The 23,119-nt window shown below is 41.3% G+C and overlaps 2 protein-coding genes across 7 annotated transcripts in view; one reads left to right on the top strand and one right to left on the bottom strand.

Moving 5' to 3' along the window:
• The window catches only part of lrrc75ba (leucine rich repeat containing 75Ba), a 28,842-nt gene extending 17,595 nt beyond the window's left edge, over positions 1 to 11,247 (bottom strand). The window contains exons 1-3 of the mRNA XM_042102119.1: positions 10,592 to 11,247; positions 5,662 to 5,790; positions 2,724 to 2,839 (exon numbers count right to left, since the gene is read on the bottom strand). Of these exons, the coding sequence (XP_041958053.1) occupies positions 2,724 to 2,839; positions 5,662 to 5,790; positions 10,592 to 10,879 (533 nt within the window). The 5' untranslated portion in view covers positions 10,880 to 11,247. The remainder of the gene's footprint in view (positions 1 to 2,723; positions 2,840 to 5,661; positions 5,791 to 10,591) is intronic.
• A 598-nt stretch (positions 11,248 to 11,845) lies between these two features.
• Positions 11,846 to 23,090, top strand: ggt1a (gamma-glutamyltransferase 1a). Of its 6 annotated transcripts, none has more exons than XM_042101270.1 (14): positions 11,846 to 11,901; positions 12,252 to 12,377; positions 13,465 to 13,641; positions 14,126 to 14,256; positions 14,632 to 14,721; positions 16,053 to 16,245; positions 16,881 to 17,041; positions 17,798 to 17,947; positions 19,316 to 19,452; positions 20,491 to 20,678; positions 20,951 to 21,078; positions 21,414 to 21,526; positions 22,277 to 22,390; positions 22,703 to 23,090. In XM_042101270.1, exons 2-14 carry the CDS (start codon positions 12,352 to 12,354, stop codon positions 22,847 to 22,849), a joined length of 1,755 nt encoding a protein of 584 aa, XP_041957204.1. In that variant the 5' UTR covers positions 11,846 to 11,901; positions 12,252 to 12,351; the 3' UTR covers positions 22,850 to 23,090. The 6 variants fall into 6 exon arrangements, with proteins under 6 accessions (XP_041957204.1, XP_041957202.1, XP_041957200.1 ...); XM_042101268.1 differs by having other exon boundaries at positions 11,893 to 11,976; XM_042101266.1 differs by lacking the exon at positions 11,846 to 11,901 and adding an exon at positions 11,908 to 12,020.
• Positions 23,091 to 23,119: the final 29 nt, after the last annotated feature.

Genomic DNA, 23,119 nt, shown 5'->3' with positions numbered 1-23,119 from the left:
ATCTGGTCTGTTATTTTGTCACACAGCCCACAAGGCCTCTGTAGTGAACCATGTGCACTGTAATGTACTTCATTCTAATTGTCTTTAAACGCTATGTACTTAACAATTTAGTACAATAAACATCTCTGTTATTATAGGGATTAGGGCTAGCCCTTACAGAAATTTCAGGTTTCTGGCGAACAGTTGCCGCAAATTTGCGGCAAGGTCATATTTTCACATGCAAATTAGGTTTCTGGCAAATAGTTATGGTTAACTTTTGGCAATGTTACAGCAAATTTGCAGCAATATGCAAATTAGGTTTCTGGCAAACAGTTGCGGTTAACTTCTGGCAATGTTGCAGCAAAATTGCAGCAATATACAAGGTTTAGGTTTGTCACAAGAAGTTCACTGGAAGTTTGTCATTATTGGCTCAGTGTGATGGCAAATAACTGGCGAGCACATTTGCCACCAGTGGCAAACTTCTCATTCTCATTGTTGCCAGAACTTTGCTACAGTAGAAGTTTGCCTCTAGCGGCCAACATTGGCAAACTTCTGGCAATATTTTCTAGTGAACTCATTTGTTTGCCACAAATCACCCACAAGTTTGCTGCAAATCTGCCGCAAACATTGAATTTTTGTAAGGGTTGGTTTATGGTTAGGTTAAGTAATGATTGATCATATGTGTCTACATAAGGAATACAACGTATTCAACCCACAAAGGGCGCCCACAAGTGTGATTAAAAATATATATGTATATAATACATCCAACCTAATTTGCCAAACCAACTTGACAATTCAAATAAATCAACATACATGAGAATAGGCAACAGACATCTGAGCGGTACTGTATGTTGCATTGTGTAGACTGGTGATCCTCGCTGCTATAAAGCTGAAAAGCATTGATGTCCTTTAGGAAATGCCTACATGCAAGCCTTTTCATGCCCCGGCATGGCAGCTGTTTAGAAGGGATTGATTAAACATGCAGTGTCTGTGAAGGGAACCCACACACAAAACAACACGCACACATAGCTTACATACAAACACACACACACACACACACACACACACACACACACACACACACACACACACACACACATACACACACACACACACACACAAGAACATACAAACACACACACACACACACACACACACACACACATACACAAGAACAAACAAACACACACACACACACACACACACACACACACACACACACACACACACACACAAGCTGACTATTTTGAGCAGACTGAGTCCTATGAAAGTCCTATGTTAATTCCTGTAGCATACATGGTCTGGCCAATAACACTGCACATCTACTCCACAGACAGATGATTCAAATATTATGACATATTGAGCTTAGTCTTGACTACTGAACAGATCATAGCTTTCAATAGGTATGCTCATTTGCATAGGTTATGTGTGAAAACAGAATGTGACTAACTTGTGTAATCCTTGTGACACAACTTGTCAAAATGTATGTTTTCCTAATTAAAAATATTTTGTCTGATAATGACTCACAGCAAGAATATTCATGCTAAGACAGCAGAAAGAGATGTAATTTCAGTGGCTTTCAAAACCTTTTGGGTGTGCCTTCATGTATTAAAAAGTTGCTCTTTATAACGTCCTGTAATTATAAAATCACTCTCTGTGACTTTCAAGGCTCACCCCCAGAGACAGAAAGTTCCAGAAGCATTTGATGGTACTGAGAACTACAGCATCAGGCAGTGAATACATCAGCATTTCAATGAGTCCATAAATTAATTACTGATGGGGAGTCTTTCTTTGTCATCTTGATGCTTAAAATTACCTTACAGTGTGAAATGACCTGAACCATTTTAGGTTTTGTCCAACTACTTTGAAATGGTGTGTAGTCTTCTCTGTGACCTCTTGCAGGAGAGGACTGTTGAAAAGGCAGAACCAATCGATTGTAGAAAGAGGAAATTAATTTGCTGGCTAAGTGGAATTTAACTTCAATCAGTTATTGCCCATCACACTTTGAAACAGAGTGAGTCCTGGCTCTGCATAAGAAAAAAAAACTTATATACTTTGTAAGTATATTTTTTTCGTATTATTGTTGGCAAAGGTTTGTTGTTTCATCCATTTTGTTATCGGTTCCATGTGTACCATTGGGTTGAGTTTTAAATAGTATATTTACATGTAATGGACAGTTGTGGATGTATATATATATATATATATATATATATATATATATATATATATATATATATATATATATATATATATATATATATATATATGTGGATGTGGACAAGAAAATGATTTGATGTCAAATTAGTGTATAGATTTTAAATTAGTGCGTCGATTTCATTTTAGCGTATAGAAACCTTAAATGAAAATAATTAATTTTGAGGGAGGGTTTATAGTCGACAGAAATAGGACACTGAACAGTAGTGTATAAAGAGACGCTGTAAGTAAGCTTTAAGCAAATACATCTGAGTGTACTAACAAAAAGACTAGGTTTGTATTGGCCAAATTGTATTGGCCAGCAAATTGAAAAACAAAACTTTCATGGGTGGTCCTTCAGGCAAAGGTTAGTTGGTTATTGGTTCTGAAAAAAAAAGCAAAATCTTGGAAAGAGAATTGCGAAGTCACTTGCACCATTAAAGTTTGAAAAACTGCTGCTGATTCTGTTTCTTGTCAAGGAAAAAACGACGGTCATGGCGGGAATGTGACTGTTGTCATGGGAATGTGGAGTGTGGGTGTGGCTCTCTCACCAGGCCTGTGACTTCCTCCTGGACATGCTCTGGCGCAGCCACTTGGAGTGCGGTGTCAGGTGGTAGATGAGCTGCCGGCAGATTTTATCCGAGGACTTCAGAGTGTCCTGAGCATCCTGAGGGAGAAATAAGGCCAATTTACAACAACACTTTTTAAGCAACCAGAGCTTGAACGTGCTCTCTGTCATGTTTTCTATTTGGCAGACAAGACAGTGCAGAGGCCATAATTCTGATCGTATACTTCATGAAGCCTGATCCATCAGCATCAGGCTCAATTGTCCCCTTTGGAGACTGGGTGTCCTTTTAAAACACGCAGACAGCTATGATGTAGATTCTTTGTTGCCTTCAGCAATCTTTGCACCTGAATGCAATCTCATCTGAGCCACCTATATACCCAGCCGCAATAGCTGACAGAAGCACACAAAGAAAGACAAGCACACACATCAAAGTAAGAGTTGGTGAGAGTCATATCCCTCCCTTCTGGGATGATGATGGCTATCACAGATTTGGTGGGGTCAACATGCCCTTATTTATTTTGTTGCAAATAAATTAATTTCTCCATTTGCTAGAGAAAAAAAAACTCTGGAGGACACATGGCGTTGGCAGATTCTAGGCTCTCTCTCTCTCTCTCTCTCTCTCTCTCTCTCCTCTCTGAGTTTTCACTTGCAGCCATCTGTTGGGTTGGGTGCCTCTGCGCTGAGGAGCCTCTGATGAAGAGGTTTAACTTTTACAGAACCGCTCTCCTTCAGACCCTAAATTATGCATGCCAAAATGAATAATCCACGATGATGCCGGAGAGAGAGAGAGTGGGAACCTGAACACACAATGACTCAGCAAAAAAAAATCTTCTCAGAGGAACTAAGACCTACCTAATTATCTAAGACTAGCAATTACGCAATCTGAAAAGCAGCACTTAAATACTGCCCTGATATGTGAATTTCACCTGTATCATTATGTAATGCCCATTATGCATATAATCCATATATCAGACAGAAATCCATCCGTACCTGGGTCCATGCTTCCACCTCTCTCTCCCTCTATCTTTTTCTCTCTCTCTTTCTTTCACTCTCTCATTCCGTCTGTTGGTCGCCTGTCTTCTATCTGACTATCTTTCTTCTGTCAAGATATATGACAAGCCATATTCAAACAGCATGCAAAAATCTAAGTAGGATTATGCGGATTACAGGGGATAATCATCCCCAGTAGTCATATTACTAAAGATCCTAATAATCATTAATATCTGAAACATTGATAATTCTCAGAGGATGTTTTTCTTTTTACTATTAAAAAACAAATTTAGGGCTTATCTCCATTAATCTTTCATAAAATATAACTGGGGGGACAATCACAAGGGGAAACAAAATGACAGTGAACATGAAGCCAAGACAGGGCAACTCTCTCATGCGTGTTCTCTTTCTCTCTCTGTACAGACACACACACACACACACACACACACACACACACACACACACACTCTCTCTCTTTCTCTCTCTCTCTCACACACACAGACACATACACACAAAGGATGACTATTTTTTAACGGGTAAATGAGTCTTGCTTGCTCTTCTATCCCCAGGGCTCAAACATCTTAGTGCACATAGGAACACACACACACACACACACACACACACACACACACACACACACACAAATGTACCGTAAAGAGCCAAATGTGTGAATATGAGATGCAGGAAGCATGGTGCATTACCCTGACCAAGATCACTCTTTCAAAGATGGCTTCTGCTCTCTCAAATTCAAATTCAAATTCAAGTTGCTTTATTAGCATGACTGTATGAGAACAGTGTTGCCAAAGCTATTGTTACATGCAACATAACACACAATAACATAACAACAAAAACAAACACAAAGAATACATAAAAAGGAGGTGGGGTGGGGGGGGGGGGTTACATTAGTGTGGGGTGGGGGGGGTTACATTAGTGTGGGGTGGACATAAGAGATCTAGAATTAACAGCAGTAAAGACCTCTCTCTCTCTTACACACACACACACACACACACACACACACACACACACAAACATACACACACACACACAAACACACACACACACACAAACACACACACGCACACACAAATGTATAGCGTAAAGAGTAAAGCCTGTGTGGAATATGTGGATATGAGATGAAGGAAGCATGGGGCATTACCCTGTCCCTAACCAAGATTGCTCTTTCAAAGATGGTTTCTGCTCTCTCTCTCTCTCTCATTCTCTCTCTCTCTTTCACACAAACACACATACACACAAACACACACACACACACAGACACACATACCAGTTTGAAATACATCATCACACTACCTACAACCTCAGCATGTAGGCATATAATTCAACATTATTGATATTCAACGTTTCAATATTCAACATTTCAACATAAAAAATATTTATTTTTGTAAAAACAGAATGGATGTTTAGAGGCATTTTAGATATGAAATTGTCTGATCTGTTTTTTTTTACACCAGACTGACAAACAAACAAACATAATATGTTATATCATAGAGAATATTATACATTATGGAGAATATGACAGGTCAGGACAAAAGCTGAGAAAAACGGAGAAAAATGCTGATTGATGACAGACACAGTCTCAACAAACCAGATGACCATACAAAGGAGCCAAATAGGCCTAAAAACTGCAAATGATGGATCTGGCAAAATGGGAAAACAGACAGAGTGACAGACATATGCATAATTCAGAAAGATGATGGACAAGCAAAACACAAACAAAACAAGCTCTGAGTTAGGAAGATGGAGGTGGCAAGGAGAGAGATAGAGAGACATAGATGTGGAAAGAAGAGAGAGAGTGAGAAAGAGAACTAATACTGTAGAGAAGGGTTAGACAGATACAGTAGCAAGAGAGGAGGGAAGGGAGAGGTTTGGAAATTATGAACTGTGTAGAAAATTGACATGAAGTTTTGACGTACCTTCTTTGGGCACTGCATGTCTCTGGCCAGGCTTAACAGCAAATCGTGGGAGATGGGATCCACCAGATTGAGGAAGGCTGCATTCTTATATAAGATATCGTTTAGGGATGTGCCCTCCAAACCCAGGTCCTGCCAAAACAAACACACACACACACAAAGAACAAGTAGCTTAGCATGGACAATTCAAAAGCTACCTCATTCACTGACGAATAAATAACTCTTCTTTGGATGGAATATTCTATTTAAATGTTATTCAGATATCGGATGATATTGTTCAGAGAAGTGCCCTCAATATATAGAGAGAAAGAAAGAGACAGAGAGAGAGAGAGCGAGAGAGAAAAGAGAAAGCACACAACTCACTAATGACTTTATTCTCTAACCTCTTATGATTTTATGTTGGTGTTTCGCAAAGAGGCAGTACTAACTGTTAATACTAGTGTTACTACTCAGTTATATAATCCATAGACAAAGCTGGTGTCCTCTCGGGTGGAATGCAACACTGTCACGACAAATACATTTTTGAGTGATGCGATCTGGTCTTATAAAACCGTCTTTCGACGCCCCTGGTTTATTAATATTCAAAAGGTGCAGGCTTTTATCCGAGGTGACTGACTTGCATATTCTGACTGGTACAGATCTTTGCACTTCAGTTCCAGCTGAGCGGCGGGGCTTTCATGTGCTTTGCTGCGGGCCGTGATGTTGCTGCTGCTGCTGCTGCTGCTGCCCGGCGCTTGGGACTATCCACCCACACCTCCTCTTCCTCCTCCTCCTCTTCCTCGCCCTAATCTTCCTCTCCTCTCGAGCTCAGAAGCCCGGGACCTCCTCTACACCACACGAGCTCTCATTGTAACATAAAAAAAGAAACGCACACTCCCAGGGCTACAGTACATGGCTCTCTGATGATATAAATGGCTTCTTTAGCATAACAGTATTATGCATCCTGCACAGCAACATTTGTGTTCTATAGGCGAAGACCACACAGAGGCATAGGCTATTATGCATCCTTGGATATTTGTGTTGCATATGTGAAGACCACACAAACCCGTATTATGTATCCTGCATATGTGAAAACAACACAGAGGCATACTTCACATCCTACATAGGAACATTTGTGTTGCATAGGGGAAGACCACAGAGGCGGCTTGCAGGAACACTGGGTATTACTCCGTTTCTAGGACGCGATTGTGGTAAGCCTTGGAAGTACATTAACTTTGGAATCATTCACTTCACAAAGTAGTAAAATGAGCTTGTAGGTAGATTTAACTGCTTAGAGTCACAATGTGGATTTGATGCACAGGCCTAGTTTGTAATCTTTGCAGTCCTTTTTAAATATCTTGCTGGGGAAAATTAATCTCTCTGATATATTTTTTGCAAGACAATGGCAACTAGGTAAAACTAGGTAAAAATACTAGTACAAAGCATGCAATTCCCACAACACAAAAATATGCATCTTTTCATGTAATGAAATGAGGTTGTCTGGTTCTACCTCTCATATCATTGTGAATGTCTGTGTCGTGTGTGTGTGTGTGTGTGTGTGTGTGTGTGTGTGTGTGTGTGTGTGATTTTGTCTGTCTTTACCCCAGACCATCAGTACCCCAGATACAAGATGACTGCTGAGTGGCTCTGGCCCTAATCTGGCCCTGATATGGCATAAACAGACCAGATCAGGGCCAGGTCTGTCCTAGAGCTGATGATACAAAGGATTGTTAAAAATAAACACACACTATCTGGCAAACACATGGATGCATGCACATACATTATGCACATATTGGTGCTCACTCTCTCCCATCCACACCTGTGCAACTGCACTCCCGCCAATTCAGTAATGGTGTCAATAGCACTGAAAAAGTAAATTGCATGCCCCACACACACACACACACGCACACACACGCACACACACACACACGCACACACACACACATACACATACGCACACGCACACGCACACACACACACACACACACACACACACACACACACACGCACACGCATGAAAATACACTGAATACTTCCTGAATGTAGAGATGAGAAAATAATTCCCTTCTGTATTCCTGTGACCTACATGCATCTGCGCTGCTTTGCATGTTGACATCGCCATGGCAGCAGTTTCCGTGTGAATCGTGCGGAGACGATGCAATGTCAGAGACGGGTCATTAGGGTGCTCTAGGTGCACCGATCAGATTCAGCATCTATTAAACATTGACTTTTTTAGCGTCTCTCTCATAACACCGATGCAGGCCCTGCACAGCGCTGTCTACATGTGAGTGTTCACACATGACTGCATCGGCAAACTAGCGAATTCAATCATCACTTGACCATGATACCCCTTTCCTGCTCACCCCTGTTTAGACAAGCATTGGCAAGCACTTTGGTAGTTCCCCTGTTTCCCTGGCATTATACAAGGCTTGTGAGGAAAATAAATCTCATACATTAACTCCCGGTCAAGGGTTGCCTGGAGGTATGAGACAACTTTTCTTCACTCTCTCTCTCTCTCTCTCTCTCTCTCTCTCTCTTTCTATTTGTTTCTGTGCCTTGCAATTTCCACCAGGGTTTTGGCTCTGATATGCTCGGCTGAACGCTAACAATAGATGTTTCTGTAATTGTGTTGGACACTGAAATAGGGTTGGCCTTGCCAGCGGAGTCCCTAAATATCCCCTGTTCCCCAATAAATGTGACTGTCTGGATAAAGGGAGGCAAGGTTAGAAAGGGACCCTGACACTGGGCTTGAGTAGTGTGTGTGTGTGTGTGTGTGTGTGTGTGTGTGTGTGTGTGTGTGTGTGTGTGTGTGTGTGTGTGTGTGTGTGTACATGTGTGTGTGTACATGTGTATGTATGAGTGGTGTAGTAAAAATCCCCTGGGCCACCTGGTGTTGATTAAAAAGCTCACTTCACTCTCACCTCGTACCTCGTGTCAAATCCTGAAAGTAATTAACTACAGTGAGAGAAGGAGAGAGAGGGAGAGATGAAAGGAGAAGGAGAGAGGATGAGAGAGCAGGAGAGAGAGAAAGTGAGTGAGAGAGAGACAAAGAAGGAAAGAGAGGAAGAGAGAGAGGGAGGGAGAGAGAGAGAGGGAGCAATAATTTGAGGGAATTAGGAAGAAAGTGCATCAGGTATAGCCTGATATATAGCAAATTACATCTGAAATACTGTTTTACCAGCTTGCTCCTCTAATTGTGGAGCAAGATGGCCTGACCTCCTTTGAGTCGATGCAATGACACAGTGAGCACCTTCAATAAGACCATCCGTGGCAACATGTGATTGTGGTTGCCAATGCTCAAAGATTATTCACAGATAATTGCAGCCAAGAGCTGCAACCTGTGATCAAATTCTGGATCTTCCAGTTGAGCTTGAGGCTCTGGGTCACACGTAATGCAATTATCCCTTCTCCTCATGGCAACCACCTGCTCACGTCTCATTTTGGAAGTCACAACAGTGCTCTACAGGGAGTAGGTATGCTCGTGTGTTAAGCTTATCTGAGATGACAAGTCCACCATCCTCAATACTATTATCTTATCTTTTTAGAGATGATATAGACCTACTGTACTGTATGTTGATATGAAAAGAAACAGGAAAATTACAACAGTGAGGTTTAGGGGGAAATTCATTAGGCATATCAAACTATGTGGTTCTTCTGGCAATGAGATATTATTGCCAAAATAAACACCTTACTGAGAAGTAAACAACAATCACATTCTTCTTTCATGAAACGCGTGAACAGGAAACCCTGCTTCGACAACATGGCCACTGTTTGTAAAGATGTCTGCACAATGGCAATTTTTTTTTTTTTTTTTTTTTTTTTTGACCAATGCCGATTTCTGAGCTTACACCCAATCTTGTTGTTTCACATTAGAAAAGAAAAAGTCTCACTGAGTGAGAACGGCTCATTCTAGTTTTGTTCTTGTGGCGATTTCATCTTGTACACTCCCCTGGAGTTCTGGGAGCATATCACTAGTATGGTTCCACCTGATGTGCTCAGCTCAGAAACAGACACAGACAGATGTTGGCCAAATTATGCCATACCATACTTTGTGCTTTGTGCTTGAAAAGTGCTATATAAATAAATTATATTGTTATTATTATTATTATTATTATTATTATTATACCACCTCCTCCTTTCTCTCTAGCCTCTGTCCTCTCTCCTTCACCTTCCCTCCTGCACCTGTGAGCTCACTGACATGTAAACATTGGTCCACGAAGTGTACATACTTCACGATTCCATTTTAAAACCTTAACTAGAAGAGAAGGGTCCAGTTGAGGCTTTACTTGTGCCCTGAACATGCTCTCCACTAAAATGATTGGAGGAAAGTGCTGTTGAAACAGGATGACCAGGCAATGACCTTTTATTTGATACTCTGCTAAATCACCAATGAAGACATGAGGGGCCAAGGGGAGTCTTGGCAATTACATTGCTGCAGGCTGTCAGATATAAACTTTCGGGGACTTTTTGGATGGCATTATATAGCATTTAGACAATGTCAGCAGTGCATGCAACTCATAGCTGTCTGAAGGTTACACAGATTGACAGACTGACACAATAGGACAGGACACAGCATATGAGGTGCAAAAGGGCTGTACTACTGTGGCTGTCTAAATGACAGGCTGTCAGCAAATCATGTCAAGTCAGGGGATATCTTCAACTTGGTTGTCAGAAGTTGTTAAAACCTACAATAGCCTACTACTGATTCCTCACGACATTGTTAAGTTGTCATGGCGAACCACCTGAGTCATGCACACTATAGTGCTATGCTTATTTGCGCGGTATAGGGATCTAATGTTTGTTAATGATATCTCAAGAGATCACTAATCATGCAGGCTATATAGCTGGTGGTTTGGAGGGAAAAAAATGTTTTGTATAGCTGGGATAGTTCACACTTATTGTAAAGGTTGAGTGTCGCAGACAGACTGCTCTTTGCAGGGGCAGCTGGTCTTACCTTCCTCAATAATTTCAGCACGTCTGTCGCCTGCTCGAGCTTGCGCTCACGGAGCAGTTTTTGGATCTCTCGGATCCAGGTGACTCGACGCACGTAGGGACTGTGGTTGGTTCGGCGCAGCATCCCCGGTAGCTTGTCCGACTTCAGCATCAGTGATGTAAACAAGAAGTCTCCGCTGCCACGACTTCCACTCCTGTCGCTTTCTCCCGTGCTGTCGAGATGCTTGCGGCGCCTCCTTGAAAAATTATCGTTGTCCAGACTGTTCTGACGGCTCAGACGAGAACCCATGCTGAAGCTTCAGATAGACTATCCTAAATGTTGCACTTGCCGGTCAATTTGATGACTCCTTGCGTGATGACCATAATGATCGCACGCAGTCATTCTGTGTTATTTTTTTCTGCCTGATTTAACTTAAGCCCATCACTCGTGATATACTCGGGTGTGCACACGCAGCAATACTATTGTCCAGCCTGTGCACAAACGTTGAAGGATACAAAGACGGCTAGTTCTCCTGTGCATTTGAGATGCAAGGCTACGAGGTGCAAGTTTAACAAGCTGACATTTTCATATTTTGTCCATTTCTAAGCTGTATTACTAGTAGGTGTGTCGGTGCTGGAGGCTTGTCTCGGTTTGGTATTCTCTGCTTGTCTGTTGATGCTGTTTGGGTCTCCACAGTACCACGCGCGGTTCGCTAGGCACACACCCAATCACAGACATCCTTTACTGCGCGTGTACATGTGTGAACGCCCTATTCGCCAAACATTTAAATGTCCAATTTCTAATCGTAAGGACAATGCAATCGTGGAAGGAACTGGTAAAAGATTAACGAGCTTCCTTAACTATTCAAGAAAAAATAAATTTGATTAACCTAAATCTTTTCTAAAACGAATATAGGCTATGTTTGAAAGGAAAAGAAGCCATCTGGTCTGTCTGACTGAATGCGATCGATGGCCAGCTGTTGCACAAGCACACTGACCATAGCAATAATAAAGCAGTCTCGTTACCTTGAATGATAACATAGTTGAATGGAAAATGTGAGTGAAATGTCTGTGCTCTGAGAAAAAAATACAGTTGTAAATAGAGGGGGGTAGGCACGATAGACATTTTAATTTGAGGCTTTGCACAAAAAAAAAACTGATGAAGAATCCTACCAGTTAAATTTGAATCGTCAACATCTCTCTGATCACGTGATATGAGAAATGAGATAAGATTACGTTTTCAAAGTGACATCATAATTCACGTTTTGTTGAGAGTTCTTATTCAGACATAACAGTGGCTTTTGACATTGAGAGTTCAAATTACTTCAAAGGGTAAAGATTTCATATTGAAAGAGTGAGACTTCGCAGTCATAGTCACAGTCAAACAAACCATTCCCAAACAGATAGGTGAATGGTGAATAGTCTGATTTGCCTTCAAAGAAGTCATACGAGTAAATTTATTGGGAACCTTCTTGGGTTTTTTTGTTTGTTTATTTGTTTGTTTGTTTTTTTAAACAAAAGGCAGATGGTGTTGCTAGAATTGTTTGGCACAATGAAATAATGTAGCCTACCTAATATACAGTAGGCCTACTGTGCAAAAGTTTTAGCCACCCATTCGATTTGTTGTTTTAGCAATGTTATGATGATCATGTTTATTTCTCATTATCTATATTACAATTCAGAGATTCAGATTCAGAGAGATTTATTCATCAGACCTTTTATGAGGCAAGCTAACAATGAACCAGAGAATACAATGAAGCCAGGGAATCACCAGAGAATACAATGAAGAGGGTCACCGGAGATATACAGTATGTTTCAATAGGCCCCTCCACTTTGTGCCATGCCAAAATGCTCTTCATACAGCAGCATCAGTTTTAGGGTGAGCCACGGTCAAGTCAGCAGCTGATCTCGAGACCCCCATCGTAGCTGGATCTACCAGCAGCTTCTGGCAGGCCAGGCATGCCCATCAGTGGCCTTGGACTGGTATGAAAACAAAAACTAAATTGTATGTGTATTTAAATGGACTACTGTGCATTCTGTGAAGGATGGCCACTGGGCCACTATGTTTCTTTCCCAGTTCAGAAGACATGACAATGACATACTAACAGAGCTGTTATTTCCCAGTTCAGAAAACATGACAATGAGATACTAACAGAGCTGTAGGTCTATAGCCCATAATTGTAATCTGTCACTATTCAAAGAGAAGAATCCATTGATGATGACGACAGAAAATTAATAATGTCTTGGACATTTCTTTGGCTCAGCACTCTGACGCACCAAACCATAATTTCCCTCTAAACGCATGTTATGACGCTGGTGGTGGTCATGTCTCTAATTTGTCTGACCGAGCGTAGACACCAGGTGTTCAGACTAAAAAACAGAGCTGTCAAGCTGTCACCATACACCCACACAAAAATGTTTGCATGCAGTTAGAAAGGTTGAAGTAGTGGCACCTTCATCGAAGAAGACAGTGATGGAAACTTTCTCAAGGTAGGAAGCCAAATTTCAACAGATTTCGAGGGGTTTTTTTTTTTATTTGACCCTCTGTTCTCCTATTCTCACCATGACAGCGTAACAGAAAATGTATTTTCTCTGCAATCTGTTTGACTCTCATGAAGCTTTAATTTATTGCCAAACAAGATGGCAACAGATTGAGTGAAGAATAACAAAATGGGACTTTGTGTGCAAAGAATTCAGTCACAAAGTGAATTATAATTGCACACACTATAAGATACCACACACACACACACACACACACACACAGACGCACACATATTCACACATACATTCACACATACAAGGATGAGATTGACATAGTAAGAAAGGGGGAAAGGATGCTTCATAGACTGGCAGGCTATATTTTTCACCCATCTTCCTTCTATTCCTCTGTCACAGGAAAATGGTCAAGAAGTCCCTTGTTGCTGGACTGGTGGTCTTACTGGTGGCTGCAGTGGGGTTCTTCTTGGGCGTTTTTTTGGGGGTGGGGAACAAGCGGCCGACAGGCCCCTTGGACCATTTCTACTCCAAGGCAGCAGTGGCCGCAGACGCGGGGAAGTGCTCGGAAATCGGGAGGTGAGCAAAGATCGCAGGAATGTCTGTATAGAGAAAGTACGCTACACTGTAAACAATGGTTAGTAGTCACATTGATTAAATGGCTTGCCCTTGTGAAGCATAATTTTGAAAGAAAACATACAAGGTTTATGATTAGTGTCAATTTATTGTCACATCCAATTTATTCACGTTGAAATAAAAGCTGTTAGGCTATTATCACGTTTAACTGCCAGCGTTTATATCAAAGTGATGCATTGCTTCTCGTAAAAAAATAAATAAATATTTACATAATAAATAATACATTTCGGTTTGAACTCGGTTTGAACACTTTGGTGCCTTGAGCTGTAAGATTATCTTCTCTCAGGATTGCCTCTACAGTATGTTCAATATGTTCCTTGTTTAGTCCCTCTTGTTTGTCCTATGCTGTATGTCATGTGATACCCTCCTTAATGTCTCTATCGGTCACTCCTAATCCATTGCCTCTGTAAATAATGCCGTTTGTCAGGGACATCCTGAAGCGTAACGGCTCGGCGGTGGATGCCTCGATCGCTGCCCTGCTCTGTGTGGGACTTCTTAATGCACACAGCATGGGTATCGGAGGCGGCCTCTTCTTCACCATCTACAATGCATCCACGGGTGAGTCTGATTGTGGTCCAATTAATCAATCAATCAATAAATCAATCAATCAGTCAATTAGTCAGTCAGTCAATCGATCACTTTAAAATCAGCCAAATAAATAAATAAATAAATACTTATTTATTCATTCATTCATTCATTCATAGACTCTTCCATTAATTTATTCAACCGATCAACTTATTAATCAATCAATCAATCCATAATTTGGTCAGCAAAATCCCTAAATACATTCATAGGCGTATCCTTGTGTGTTAACAGTGACATTGAATTACTGTGTCGACACATAAAATTATGCAATGGATTATCACTTGTAGTTAGTTACAGTGCCACGCCACTGTCATGCAATGAGTCAGTGAAGAATATTGTCTCTCATAGGAAAGGTGGAGACCATTGATGCAAGGGAAACTGCACCCATGAATGCAACAGAGGACATGTTCGGTAACAACACCCAGTTGTCTCGTAAAGGTATGGCCCCCATAAGCCTCATCTGGCCCTGAGTGACTGACTGAGCTCTGAATGTGTCTCCACTGATAAACAAAGGAGAGATTGATGCATGGCATAGTTGCTGTTGTCATTTGTAATCAACTCCAGATAAGAGCAGCGGGAATGATCTGCCAAGGAGGGCACTTCCTTTGCAGTCTGATAAAGAATGTAATTTAATAGATTCTCCTATGATAACAGACATGCATTACCTCACAAAGTCTAAAGTCCTCACTGAGTATGTGACTAAAGCCTCATACTTATAGACCTGGAATGAAACTCTTGCAAAATAAGGGTGTATTAAGACAGTTATTGGATTTATGAATGTATTAGATCAGATTTAATTGCATTTGCAGTGGTTAGGATTGACAGTTTAATATATGATTTTGTAGGCCATTTAAGAGCTGCATTAAAGGAACATGCCAACTTTTTGGGAGCTTAATGGCTTGGTTTATTAGCTTATTTGCCGCCAACCCCAGAGTTAGATAAGATGATAGATATCCTTCTCTTCTCTGTGTGTGCAATAACTCAGTCTGACACGGTTAGCCTAGCTTAGCATAACTCACTTTAAGTGGGTTAGACCAGTTAGCCTATAGCTAAAAATGGTAAACGTTACAAACATATTATTATTAAGCATGTGCATTTCAGCTGTTTCAGATGAGCCATGAAAAGGCACAGTGTGACTAGTCTGTAACATGAGTCCTGTTATCTGAGGCAAAGTAGTCACATGTGTAAGTACCACACTGGAACTAAAAAGGCTGGTTAAAGCGTAACTCTCGCCACAATGCATCCTAGGATGTTTTTGTGAATGTACCAAAGTCAAACTTTTGTTTAAAAGCATAATTACATCCGAAGCGGCACTTTTAAGTCCGCATTGTTGTTTTCGGGTGAAATGGCCTTTTCAATTGGAATCCTACGGGCACTACTATTCTGATACATGAACGCGTCAAAATCACTATTTTTAAAACGCTAAGAAGGCTTGACACAATATGATACTTTGATCAAAGTATCATCAGTGTCTCTACACATGAACTCGAGCATTGAGAATATTTTTCGTGTACACATAGTACAAAAGAAAGGTTTTGAAAAACTCCGCTCGCCGCCATCTTGCCAGTGAAGGAGTAAGTTGCCCAAAACCTTTCTTTTTAGTAAACTATGTGTACACGAACAATGTTCTCAATGCTGCTGCTTTAAACACACACACACACACACATACACATAGACACACACACACACACACACATATACACACGGAGACAACACACACACAGTCAGTGAAGCGGTGTGTACTGTACGGTGGGTTTGTTCGTGAACAGGTGGACTTTCCATTGCCATACCTGGGGAGATCCGGGGCTATGAGATGGCCCACCGGCGGCATGGACGGCTGCCCTGGCGGGAACTGTTTGAGCCCAGCATCGCGTTGGCACGTTACGGCTTCCCTGTGGGCACAGCCCTGGCCAACGCCATCGCCAAGAACGGGGACTCCATTCAGAGTGATGTGGCATTGTGGTGAGTCAGGCAAAAATGATCCAGCGGTGTCTCAAAACCTTTTGAAAGACGAATTAGTAATGTATGGGAAACGCTGGGAAAAAAACAGATCAATACTTTTTTTACATTCAGGTGGGATATTGAAAGAAACTCACTGCAAAAAATCCTAGAATTCAAAATCTGAGTGAGATAAATACAGTAAGCTTAAATCAAGGGAATATATACTTATTTTTCTAATATTTGCTTATAACAAGACACCGTTTTGACCTTGTTATAAGTGAAAATCTTTTTGTTCTGCTGGCAAATCTTGCAAGTGAAAGTTTTCTTGTTTTGTGGAAATACTACTTAAATAAGCATAATTATCTGGCAAGATTTGCCAATAGAACAAGAAGATGTTAGTACAAGTAAGGCAAAAAAAAAAAAAATCAAGTGCAAAAATGTCTTGTATTAAGCAAATATTAGAAAAATAAGTACATATTTACTTAATTTAAGCTTATTTATCTCATTTAGATTTTGAATTCTAGGATTTTTTGCAGTGCTGTTTAACTGATTATAGGAGTCAAACTCAGTTCCTAAGTTATGATCTATTTCAAGGAAACTACTGGATTTCTGACATTCTTTCTCTCTGCTTTTCTCCATTTCCCTTCATGATCCAGTGAAGTGTTTTGTGACTCACAACAAAACCTCCTGAAAGAAAATGATATCATAAAATTTCCTAAGCTCGCCGACACCTATGAAAGGATAGCTGAAGAGGGTCCTGATGTCTTCTACAATGGCTCCATGGCTCAGAGCATAGTGGACGACATTCAGACTGCAGGTCAGTCAGCTCACTGTGCCTCCCAGACATATATAACCTTTAGAGAACCATAAACTAACATTCCCAAACGTTCCCTAAACGTTCTGTGTTAGTGGGGATCTGTAGTAGAGACTATGATAAAAGATGACAGATGATTTAAAAAGTGATTTTGTTAGTTAGTAAACTGCAAAAAGAACACAGAGGACAACATTTAAGGAGTTCATGTTAAGGTCAGTTCATTTGTGCTTCTCAGACATCTGCAGCAAAAACTGCGCAGCGCATGTTTGCCAGTGGCCTTCCCTAAGTTGATTATGATAATAATATATTGAAGTGTGTCTCCATTTTGTTTTGACTGAAGCTACCATTTCACTGATTGTAGTGAAGAGGGGACAAGCTACAGAACAACAGGCCATCTGCAATAGTTTTGAGCAAAAGCTGCTCTAAAATGTCAAGTGAAACATACCCTATGATGGCGGTGTAGTTACATCAATAATAATAATAATAATTAATTAATTATGATTATTATTATGATTATTATTATTATTAGTAGTAGTAGTAGTAGTAGTAGTAGTAGTAGCCTAACCATAATAGCGCAAGATGAGACTCACGTTAAGGCCATGAGTTAAGGCCACGAGAGAACAGATATATTGCTGAAAATGTACTGTACTGAATTTTTTGTCCCTGTAGTTAGGTCACAGTTAAGTTGCTCTGGTCAGCTAACTGACAAATTATGTAACATCATGTAACTTAATGTAACGTCTTTCATGCCATGTCCAGGTGGGATCATCACTCTAGAGGATCTGCTGGAGTACCAACCGGTGCTGAACGAGAGTCCCCTGAGGCTGAGTGTGGGCGAGTACACCATGCATGTCCCCGACGCGCCCTCCAGTGGCCCTGTGCTGGCCCTCATACTCAACATCGTAGACGGTGAGGAGAGGGGAGGACTATAGGGGCACCCCCCTGGGGGTTATAGTGGCTAGTGGCTATGGGGGCACCCCCCTGGGGGTTATAGGGGCTATTGGGGCACCCACCTGGGGGTTATAGTGGCTATAGGGGCACCCCCCTGGGGGTTATATAAGTATAAGTATAACCCCCTATATATATACTCTTTTGATCCCGTGAGGGAAATTTGGTCTCTGCATGTATCCCAATCAATCAGCACACAGTAAGGTGAAGCACACACTAATCCCGGCACAGTGAGCTGCCTGCAACAACAGCGGCGCTTGGGGAGCAGTGAGGGGTTAGGTGCCTTGCTCAAGGGCACTTCAACCGTGCCTACTGGTCGGGGTTCGAAGCGGCAACCCTCCGGTTACAAGTCCGAAGTGCTCACCAGTAGGCCACGGCTGCCCTAATAGTTCCTCATGTGCTCGGCAGAGCAACGCCCTCTCAATAGTGCTAAGGAGGGGATAATATATATAGGGGTTATAGGGGCTATGGGGGCACCCCCCTGGGGGTTCATCTCAGATGGTGAGACATGACAATAGGGTTTATCTCAGATGGCGAGACATGACAATAGGGTTCATCTCAGACATAGAGACATGACAATAGGGTTTATCTCAGATGGCGAGACATGGCAATAACAGAGAAATGGTCATGTTTTTATTTACATTCACATTTATTCATTCGTGCTTTTATCCCAAGTTCATTAGGATGGCCCCATTATACTTTAATTAAATCTCAGACCGTGCTCATTTCTTGAGAACCATGTGCTCTGAATAATGCACATCCATCCGTCCTCCTTTCTCTCAAGCGGTTTTCATGCATTTCATTTGGCATCCTGCCTCTAAAAATTCAACCCATTATTTATCCGGTTATCTGAGGCATTCAAATGCAAGCCTCTTGATTATTCAGGAAGGTTTTTGTGTTTTGATCTTCCACTAATTGGGCTGTAATGGTGGAGTGGGTATACTGGAGGACACCTGTCCTCTTCTACCAGAACCGAATGTCAATCCCTGTTTATCAACCAGACATTCTACCTCATGATGGGTTGGAGTGGGGAACACAATAGTGTTCATTTGAGAGATAAAACACCACGAAACAAATCTGTTCAGACCTCAAAGGAAAGAAGAAAAAAGCATTGCTTGAGAACCCCTGAAAAGGGGGGTTTACATTATTTCCTGTGTAGTGTTTGCTGACAACACACAACAAACAACAACAATAGCTTCTCTATCAAATAATACTGGTGATAAAACAATGTTTTTAAGTAAGACTGTTGTTTGTGTTTTTAAGTTCTAGACTACTCTAAACTATTTTCTTATTTTCAATGGAATCTACCTCTATTGCATTTACCTACAGGTTACAACTTCTCAGATACGAGCGTCTCCACATCTGAGAAGAAGACCCTGACCTACCACCGCATTGTGGAGGCTTTCCGCTTTGCCTATGCCAAAAGAAGCAGGCTTGGAGATCCACGCTACCTCAATATCACTGATGTGAGTCAGATCTATACTCTCCTCTCTTTATATCCTGTTTATTCTATTCTATTCTATATATGTTGTCTATTTTTATACTATTTTATATTCTGTCTATTTTCATTATTGATCATTGATATTGTATTGACATTATTGCTATTAAATGCTTTATCTCCCTTAAAGCGTAACTCGCCAAAATGCAACCTAGGGTCTTTTTGTGAATTTACCCGAGTCAAAGGTTCAGTAAAAGCAGTAATTAGGATGGAAGCGGCACTTTTAAGACTGACCATATTGTCGTTTTCGGGTTAAATGGACTATGGCGTTATTTTTAAAACACTAAGAAGGCTCAACACAACATGTTCTTCTGCTTTGTGATAGTGCTATGACAGTCATTGTCCAAAATGTTGATCAGTTTGTTCAGGGTCCTTTTACAAACCCTTTATTAAGTGATGCACTCCTGTCCAGTCGCCCAGCATCCCTCTTCTTAGTGCTTCCTCCCCGGCATACCACAGCATAGAAGAGGACGCTGGCAACAGACTGGTAAAACATCCAGAGGAGCTTGCTGGAGACATTAAAGGACTGCATCCTCCTCAGGAAGTACAACCGGATCTGCCCTTTCTTGTAGAGTGCTTCAGGGTTGGCTGACCAGTCCAGTTTAGGTGTATCCCCAGATACTTGTAAGTGTTTACCACCTCCACATTGACCCCCTCAATAGAGACTGGCAGCAGAGCGGGCTTTGACCTCTTTTAAAACCTCTTTTTAGTAAACTCTGTGTACACAAACAATGTTCTCAGTGCTCGAGCTCATGTGTAGACCCTGGTGATACTTCAAGTAAAGTTTCATGTTGTGTCGAGCCTTCTTAGTGGTTTAAAAATAACGATTTTGGTGCGATCATAATTCTTCTTCTCTACCCCTCTCTCCTCTGACATGTCCTGCTTATTTGTGTTGTCATTTCCCTTCCTACTTCTCTCTCACTTGTTCTTTCTTCCTCTCTCTACTGCTCACACCCTTTCTTCCTCTCTCTACTGCTCACACCCTTTCTTTATTTTGTTTCCTCAGCTTATCCATAACATGACCTCAGACTACTTTGCAGACGGGATCAGGAGTAAAATCACAGACGACACCACTCACCCCGACAGCTACTATGAGCCTGAGTATTTTGTCCCTGACAACCACGGGACTGCACACCTCTCAGTTATAGCTGAAGATGGCAGTGCAGTAGCTGCCACCAGCACCATCAACCTATAGTAAGGAAACATTGAGATTTATATGTGCCCTATTACAAATGTATAAAAAATAAATAATATTAGGCTACAGACTTCAAGTAGGTAGGATACATATTGTGACCATATATTTCTAACCTCAAACTAAATTTAACAGCCTATTTCATCCAAGATTTTCCCACTTTACGACAGGGATATCACACCAACCTACTGTATATCTTTACATTCTCCAGAATATATCTATATTTGAAACTACAGGCTATTGTAAATAAGGTCATGTTTAATGTTTCACCTAGCTTTGGCTCCAAGGTTATGTCCAGGTCGACTGGAATCATCTTCAACGATGAGATGGATGACTTCAGCTCCCCGCATATGACCAATGGCTTTGGTGTCCCTCCCTCTCCCAGTAACTTCATTCAGCCAGGTACACCTAATAGCCCAGTGACTCACTAACACAATAGTAGAAGGAACAAGGAATCCTGAACCTCAAGTGACTGTGCCGTGCTCCCATTCCGAGCCTCCTGAGATATAGGCTACACTGCAGGCTAATCCTGTATAAGCCGGCCTCTCTTTTAGTGAAGGAGTTTATTCGGCAAACTTGACCAGGAAGAGTTCAGGGCACCGGCTAATTTTGAATAAGAGATTTTCCTCCTGATTAGGACCACTTGTGACTAGTGTGATGGGTATGGCTGGCTGGTTATTTTTCCCCTAAACTGTATTTATGCAAAGTGCCTTTTCTCTCTTTTGTTTTTGAACCAGGCAAAAGGCCTCTGTCTTCAATGTGTCCCACAATCATCTTTGACAAACACAACAAAGTCAAAATGGTAGTTGGAGCCTCTGGTGGGACAAAGATCACAACAGCAACTGCCCTGGTAACCATGGATGACTGCAAAGACTTCGAGAAGCAAACTCGAGAATACCTCACGGAATCTCAAATTTGACATTTGCTTGATATCAATCCTTTTTTACTTCCATTTTTGCTCTAAATCTATATAAGCTGTGCAATTCCTTTATTAAAAGCTTAATCATTTTTGGCTGACACTCACTGCAAACATGGAATGTAGAATTCATCAAAAGATACATAACCTTTATTTTAATACACTGCTTGGTTGAATTTCCGATTGGCATGTGTTCTTTAGAACGTGAAATAGCCATAGGTTATTTGCACACCTAATAAGTAGCTCCAGTTTTTTGGCCGTATCACACTTGTATATTAATTTGCCAAACTTGAAGTATAAAAATGAATTGTCACGTTGCATCAGAGCTGTAAAATACAGACGTTCAGAACATAGCAACTTAATTCCCAATATATTATGTATTATTTTCTTAAATCCTAACAGCAACTCCTGCCCAGGGATGACCCATGTAAATTGGCCTACTCTGGCTTGACCATATACTGTGTATTGACTCTGTAAAATAAATACTTTATGTAGATTTTTTTTTAAATGTCTGGAGAGCTGAACATTTTGTGTTCATATCCCATCTGTCTCTCCAAACTATGTTGACAACATCAACAACAGCAGTGTTCTGTGTCTGTTATTGTATCGAAACCCTTTCATTTAAAACTGAATGTGATGTATGGCTCTGATGTGTCTGTTTTTGTTCTTGTTGTCTCCCTGCAGGTAATTCTGAATTCTTTGTTTTTTAACTATGACCTGAAAAAAGCTGTTACAGAGCCGAGAGTTCATAACCAACTCAACCCTAATATGACAGTGGTGGAACAGAACTTTGAGAAGGTAGGACATTCTGAGTAGATTGTACAGTAGATTGAACGGTTAGGCTTCTTTCATTTTAGTTTGGTTCTTCATGTGTGTGTGTATGTGTGTGTGTGTGTGTGTGTGTGTGTGTGTGTGTGTGTGTGTGTGTGTGTGTGTGTGTGTGTGTGTGTGTATGTGTGTGGTTGTGTGTGTGTGTGTGTGTGTGTGTGTGTGTGTGTGTGTGTATTTGTGTGTGTGTGAATGCACAACACACACTCAGGCATGTACGCATGCTGCTGTGTATCTAATATACCCTAAACATATTGTAAATGAACTCACAATGTATTGCAGAGTGTTCTTGATGGACTGGCCCAGAAGAACCATGTGACCGAGTTGCTCAGGACTCCGGGGGCAGTGGTCCAAGCCGTGGTACGTCAGGGAGACCGGATCTGTGCAGAGTCCGACCCCAGGAAAGGTGGCTATCCGGCCGGCTACTGATACCGCTCCTCCCCCCTCTCGTCACTTTTTTTTTTTTTTCTTACTATCTCAATCGGCCTAGCCCAGCACCTCAGAGAGGAGAACAATATCTCAAATGGAATTTGGGCCAGGGATGACATTTCCAAACACCTTCAGGGGAGGATGATGAATCAGCCTTTTTAAACTCTGCATCTGCGAGTCTCCTCATCATTTGAATCTAATTTGTTTTGCTCCTAATGTTAGGAAATCAGCAATGGCCTTTGCAGGAACAAGTTGTTCTTCTTTGTGTTT

This window comes from Alosa sapidissima, chromosome 8 (assembly GCF_018492685.1).
Source record: "Alosa sapidissima isolate fAloSap1 chromosome 8, fAloSap1.pri, whole genome shotgun sequence".
NCBI classification, from domain to species: domain Eukaryota; kingdom Metazoa; phylum Chordata; class Actinopteri; order Clupeiformes; family Clupeidae; genus Alosa; species Alosa sapidissima.
Note: the sequence above shows the minus strand (reverse complement) of the source record. Positions and strands in the feature narration are given on the sequence as shown.

Bases quoted from the DNA above. Each gene is read 5' to 3' on its own strand.
- ggt1a (XM_042101270.1), top strand. From the start codon at position 12,352: ATGAAGAGGGTCACCGGAGATATACA. The intron at 20,679-20,950 runs GTAAGGAAACAT...TGTTTCACCTAG, and splicing joins ACCAGCACCATCAACCTATA to CTTTGGCTCCAAGGTTATGT. The intron at 21,527-22,276 runs GTAACCATGGAT...GTCTCCCTGCAG, and splicing joins TCACAACAGCAACTGCCCTG to GTAATTCTGAATTCTTTGTT.